Raw genomic sequence first — 6,626 nt, 5'->3', positions numbered from 1 at the left:
GTTGAAAGCAAAACTCATATCACTTGTGTGTGTTAAGGCAGAGGAGGATGAATGCAGCAGGGATGGTAGCCCCTCATGTGGGGAGAGGTTTTGTGCATCCAGTGTTTTATTTTGGGCTGCAGAACAGCGGTAGAATCTCTGGAACTTAAACAGCATGTGGTTGCTATGTATTATTTCTAAGCATTAGCTCTAATGTCAGCCTTTCAAAGCCTGCCTATGATTAATATGTAGCTCAAGTGTCTTAAGTTCAGCTTTGAAAAGAAAACTTTTGTTATTCAGTTGTCTTCTCAATAATCTCATAAACCAGAGAAAAAGAGCTGCTTCCTGGTGGTTGAGTGATACTGTATAAAATCCATTGGTAGCTGCAAGAAGGAAAATGAATGGTCTGATCATATACTTGGGTGGAAGTCCAATTGTTTCTATAATTTGAGGAAGTTTTTGGGGGATTTGTCATTATTCCATTGCTGCCTGTATTGCACACACTACTGTAGCCTGGGGTGAAGAGGCAACATGACTCTTCTGGGGCTTTCTGACCAGACTGAAGAGTTGTAGTGAGGTTTTTGGTTTTGTCCAAGTTTTGCATACGTATTACCAGTAAGTAAAATGGAAAAGTTTAATCTGACAAAGTCGGACTCTGAGTAACTAACCTTTTAATGTAGCTGCCATTGGAGAACAGGGTATTCATTTAGACAAAATGTTGGTAGCAGAAATTAATACTTTAATCATGATTAAGAGTTGAGGCTTGTTTTAATTGCGTTTTTGGCTTAAGGCATAACTCAGGTGTTGCCCTGCCTGATTCTCTACCTCTAATTGGGCTAGCTGGTCTGCGAGTGGGAAGGTCAAATTGCAGTCGTATTGACTCTGGGCTTCTGTTTGCCTGAAATCTCTTTGTGGGTCAGATCTTGATGTATAGTAACAGTTCACTCAACCTAACTTGGCTTGAGAAGCTCATATAGTAATTTTTTAGTTAACTTGCAGTGAAGATGGGTTCATAGTGAGTAGTTTAAATGGATGCCCCAGGATATTTTTTCCTCCTCAGGACTAGTTTAAACTATAAACTAGTTTAAACTATGACCCCAGCTGACTTCTTGCCCTTTGGGCAGGGGGCTGGACTCAATGATCTTCTGAGGTCCCTTCCAGCCCTAATGTCTATGAAATCTATAGTACCACCAGACCTATTTAAATTAGTAGTAGATTGCTATCTGGACCTTGCTTGCCACAAGACATCTGACCTGTAGGCCAAGGTAGTGTGATGGCAGCCAGTATCATCAGAACAGCCTAAAATAACAGCCAGGGCTTATTCCATTGATTCCACCCAAGTGTGATTTTTATTCACCTTACTTGCATCTAGAACCAAACAGTTAAAGCAGAAGATGTGAATGGATGCTCCTCCTTGCTGCTTTTTGTAACATAGCCTGATGTTACAAAAATAGATACATCAGTGGGACAGAGGGGTACAAGGTGATATAGTGACTTTTACTTGTGAAAAGGGTCTATCTGACCACTAGAAATATCTCTTACCTATATTTTTGTATTGTCAGTTAACTATAAATGCAAATAGTGTATTCTCAAGCTTCCTCTTAAGCAATTTTAACTCTACAAAAAATTGTCACTCTTGGATAAAGTCTTGTGGTCAGCCTAGAATTTAATATTTTCTAATACTCTACTAATACTGTAGAGTATTAGTTTAACTTGGTTAAACTTTTTCCTTGCTTAAACGGAATATTTATCGCAAATGTCCATCTCAGTCCCTGTTTGGCTGGTATTGTGTGAATTGGAACTCCTTTCTACAGCACATTCATCTGTCTTCTACAATCCAGTTGTGGAACCTGAACTACATAAAGAAAAAGTTAATGTTCTGTTACTGTAGAAGCATATCCTTTGATGTAAAGGAGTGGCAAGCCTGTTGAGAAGTCCAAACCACCCTAAAAACCAGTTGGGAAAGTCTTTAGCCCTTTAACAGGCCAACATAGTGACACTAATGTAGAAAATCAGGTTTTTACATAGAAAATTGGGTTTCTGGAATTTAAGGGCATGTGTAAATGAAACGAGGGCCCTAAATTGAAGCGGTGGGTTTTAAAAAGCACCGCTTCAAGTTAGGGCTGATTAAAACCCCCTGTTGTGCACACACCCTGCTGACTTACCTCCCTCTCCGGCAGGGAGCAGAGGTGAGCTGCTGGCAGGTGGAGCGGTCCCTGGGTTCTGGGGGTGGGGGGTGGTGTTTCCCTCTGTGGCAGCGGCGGGCCACCCCCCTCAGGCAGCACCTGCCCACAGGCACCCAGCTAGAGCAGTCCTAGGGGGCACCGCAGCCACGGAGGGAAGCACCAGGCCCTTGCACAGCTCAGGCAGGCTCCAGGGGAGGAGAGAGGGGGGTAGGGAGAAAAGATCAGACTCTGCTTTTCTTGGGCAGAGCCTGCATTCCCGGGCTGCTGCCAGGCTGCCTGCAGGGCTTCCTGTGTAGCTGCACAGAGCTCGGTGCTTCGCTCTGCAGCTGTAGGGGCAGCAAACTAAAACTCCTCAAAGGAGTTTTGGTTTGCTGCACCCCAAGTCATTATACCGCCAAATTTCCTACAGGGCCTGGAATTAAGACTCAGTACACCGCCGACCCGTGCAAACACTGACACCACTAAAGCAGTGCAAAAGCATTTAGCCCGCTTTAAAGTGTTGTGCACACATGCCCCTTGTTTAGTCTACATGCAGCCTAAATTCCCTACCATTTGAGTTGCTATTTTCTTTGCCAGATATAAAATGATTGTACCACACTTGTTTTTCATAGCTACTTCTGTTCCAAAGCAGTTGACAAATAACAATGGATAGATTGCATGTGTGTCCAATATACGCATTACTTCACTGATTTCAGTAAGTGCTAGAGAAAGGCTGTAGTCACAGTTATAAGAATACCTGATACTACTAAACAGTTTAGGACAGATGTAAAGGAAATAGCACATCCAGCTATGACTATAGGCAAGACTATCTTGGGGTTATAATTCCCCATGTTAAGAATGTAGCAAAGATACAGGGGTTAATTTGTGAAAAGTACACATATGGTTGGGATTTGGACAATTCCTTCAGATTAGGATAAAGAACGCTTTGTGGGATGTTAAGTAAACGTTGCTTGGGGATCAGCAATTTACAGCCCGCAGGCTGGATTCAGCCCATAGACTGTAGGGGGAGGGGAGGGGGCACCACATTACAGCCAGGCAGCAGGGGGCTTCTGCACCAGCTGGCTGGTGGGGGACTTTGGCAGCAGGGTCCTTTGCTCGTGCCACAGCTGTGTAGCAAAGAAAAGCAGCAGCAGTGCCTGGGTTCAAGCTCTACCCTAACATGGATCTGAGCTGGATCATTTCAGCCTGCAAAATGGTTGCCAACAGCTGTATTAATTGGTTGTGATAGAGCCAAAGTTCCAGTTAATGTGTTAAAATGTAACCGCTTTGTTTACAGTAGTGTATAAGTGGGACTTTGGTACCTACTGTAGCATATGGATATTTTTTTTTTTATCAGTTTAGTGTTCTAGGAAACTGCTTATGATGAAAAGATGCATGAAAACCTCTGCTTTCCTAGGCCATCACATTTTGGTTAATACTTTAAAATCAACATCTTATGTCTGTGGGCTTTTGAAAATTCCTAGTTTATAAAGTGTTTTCTGTAACAAGACTTTTTATTGTTTTTTTTCAGTTTCAGAATTAAGAAAACTTTTTGAACCAAAAAAGCAAGATACTTTGGAAATGAAAAGGTAAAAATGCCATTTCTAAAGTATTAGTTTTACAGACAGTTATTTTGTAGCATCTCCTTAGAAACTGTCCCCAAAGCTACAGACATTTGTTTCAGATTGAACATTTCATTTCACCTTTTTGCAGAAAAGAAAGGATAGCCAGACGTTTAGAGGGAATTGAAAATGATACCCAACCAATCCTGCTACAAAACTGTCCAGGATTAGTGACCCATCGTTTATTAGAAGAGGATACACCAAGATATATGCGTGCTACAGATCCATATAGTCCTCACTTTGGTAAGAAGGGTGTGAACATATAAAACGTCAATCAATTCAACCATGTCAGTTTGCTTCATACTTGGAGTAGCAAATACACAGATCTCATACTTAATTGTTGAGAGAACTGTCACAAAATACTTCAAACCTCTCTTTTTTAGTTTTTCTACCTGGCTTTGTGTTTTGTTTTTCTGTTCTCCCACCATTTTGGAAAGAGCTACCTCTCTTGTTTTCTTAATAGTAAATTTGTTATAAGAATCCTGATTTCCTTTTGAAAGCTAAAAAGATTTTTTTTTTATTGGTCATTTATGTGTTTTTGGAGATGTCTGTGGAATAAATAGAAGGTTATTTGGGAATATCCACAGATGATTTTTGTTAGCCAGCTTTTGACTCTCAGGAACCTGGGCCAGCTAAAGGAATGAGTAACACCATGTGTTCAAAGTCGGTTGTGTGTAAGTGAATGAATGGGGTAGGGACAAAGCCATAGTCATAGAGAAGCAGGGCTGGAAGAGCCCTCTAGAGGTCATCTAGTCCAACCTCCTGCCAGATACAGGATTATCCCTATCCAAACCATACCATACAAACGTATTGTCTAACATGCTAACAAAACTACACAGTCACCCCAGACAAGGTGTGACCCTGAGCAAAGGGACAAGACCCTCTAGCCAGGAATCTCTTGGTTTAAGTCCCATCAGGAGCAATGACACACCCCAGTCAAAATCCCCAGCCTTGGCTGCAGCCAACAGCAGTGTTTCTGAAGAAAATGTTGCCGGGGGGGCGGAATCCAGCAACCAGTAGAGCCGGAAGCGTGGGAAATAGCCATAGTAGTATCTAGGCATAGCTATGCCTAGATCATCCCTGAGCAATGCCTACCCAGCCTTTTCTTGTGCACCTCCACAGATGGAGATTCCACAGCTTCCCTAGGCAGTCCATTCATTGTTCTGCCACTGAAGGTTTTTCTGTTTATCCAATCTAAACCTACTTTGCTGTAACTTCAAGTCATTGGTCTGTATCCTACTCTCTGCAGCAAGAGAGGGGAGGCGTTTTCTCTTTTCTTTATGGCAGCCCTTCAAGCACTTTTCCCACAAACTGAACATGCTTAATTCCTTCAGCCTCTCCTTGTATAACTTGCCTTCTAAGCCCTTTATCATGTTTGTTGCCCACCTCTGCTCCCTCTCTAACTTCTCCATGTCCTTTTTAAATTGTGGAGCCCAAAACTGCTCACACTACTCTAGATGAGGCCTAACCAGTGCCAAATAGAGGCTCTACCACTTCTTGTATCTTGCACTTAATGCTTCCACTGATGCATCCCAAAAACACATTCACCTTTTTGTGTGGCTGCATAGCACTGCAGGCTAATATTGAGTCTGTGATCTACCAAGACTCCTAAATCCCTCTCTTTAGTGTTGCTGTCCAGCCAGGTGTTACCCATTTGTATTTCTATTTTTGATTATTTCTCTTGAAGTGTAGCAGCTTGCATTTGTGAGCATTGAACTTAATCTTGTTAGCGCCATACCAGTTTTCCAATCTTTCAAGATCCTTCTGAATTGTGCTACCATCCTCTAACATGTTTGCAATCCATCCTAATTTTGTGTGGTCTTCTAACCTGCTTCTAACTTTATGTAAATGCTCCTTGCAGGAAGATCAAATGAAGAGGAGGAAACTTCAGATTCTTCTGTAGAAAAGCAACCTAGATCATCTAGGTACCGAGCAGAATCCACAGGTGCAAAAACAGAACCATCCTATAGCACCGAATCCATGGATACCCAGGGGCTTGATTCAAAAGCAGAAAGGATAGCTAGGTACAAAGCAGAGAGGCGACGGCAATTGGCAGAAAGATATGGATTGACTTTAGATTCAGATGTTGATTCTGAATATATGTCCAGATACATAAGGGCAAGGAAAGATCCTGATACTGCTGAGAAAAAGAGTGCAAAAAGTGAGAAGCAGGAAGATGAAAGCAGGGATTATAGTTCTCTGTACTCCTCCCAGACGGAGATGCAAGAGTCAAAGAGGAGTACTTCTGAATCCAAGGAGTACTCCTGTTCCACAAAAGAGAGTGTTCCAGATAGAGAGGAGCTTTTAAATGAGGAGAACAATAAACGAGCACAGGACTCGAGTAATATTGGGCAGACTTATGACTTGTCTGCAGCAGTGGAGAGCTCTGCTTCCTTTTCATTTTCTGGGCAAGAATCGTCCTTTAGTGAAGTTCCAAGATCACCAAAGCAAACTCCCGGGATATCTCTTTCCTCACCAAAGCAGGTAGCCTCACCAAGCCACTCCCAGAATGACCAGCCTGTGCACATCGACACCAGACAAGGGTAAGCATGCTTTTTGTTTTGGTAGCCTTTCCCTTATTCAGCTCTTAAAGCAATAGCTGTAGTACATCCAAAGCTTAAAAATGATCACGCAAGTTCCTCAATGCTACTAATCAATCTACAGATTCCTTGAACTAGATTCTGGCTTTGAATTTGTGGATATCATAATTGTTTCAGATCATTCATTTCTTAAACTGAATTACTGTGCTTAAATGCTATGAAATTTTAAAATCCTGTATTTGCTGAGATGAAATTTAAACTCATTTTCCTTGATTTTTGTGTTTTTTGTGGTGGGTTTTCTTTTTTTTTTTTTTTCTTAA

At 41.9% G+C, this 6,626-nt stretch overlaps 1 protein-coding gene across 11 annotated transcripts in view; it reads left to right on the top strand.

Moving 5' to 3' along the window:
• SVIL (supervillin) overlaps window positions 1–6,626 on the top strand; it is a 235,462-nt gene that overhangs the window by 100,282 nt on the left and 128,554 nt on the right. For all 11 annotated transcript variants that reach the window (XM_019508211.1, XM_019508220.1, XM_019508210.1 and 8 more), the window contains exons 4-6: window positions 3,676–3,733; window positions 3,858–4,009; window positions 5,628–6,309. In XM_019508211.1, coding sequence (XP_019363756.1) covers window positions 3,676–3,733; window positions 3,858–4,009; window positions 5,628–6,309 — 892 coding nt within the window. The remainder of the gene's footprint in view (window positions 1–3,675; window positions 3,734–3,857; window positions 4,010–5,627; window positions 6,310–6,626) is intronic.

Source organism: Gavialis gangeticus, unplaced genomic scaffold, assembly GCF_001723915.1.
Source record: "Gavialis gangeticus isolate Ggan-Ray unplaced genomic scaffold, GavGan_comp1, whole genome shotgun sequence".
In the NCBI taxonomy this organism is placed as follows: Eukaryota; Metazoa; Chordata; order Crocodylia; family Gavialidae; genus Gavialis; species Gavialis gangeticus.
This window is presented reverse-complemented; position numbering and strand designations above follow the sequence as displayed.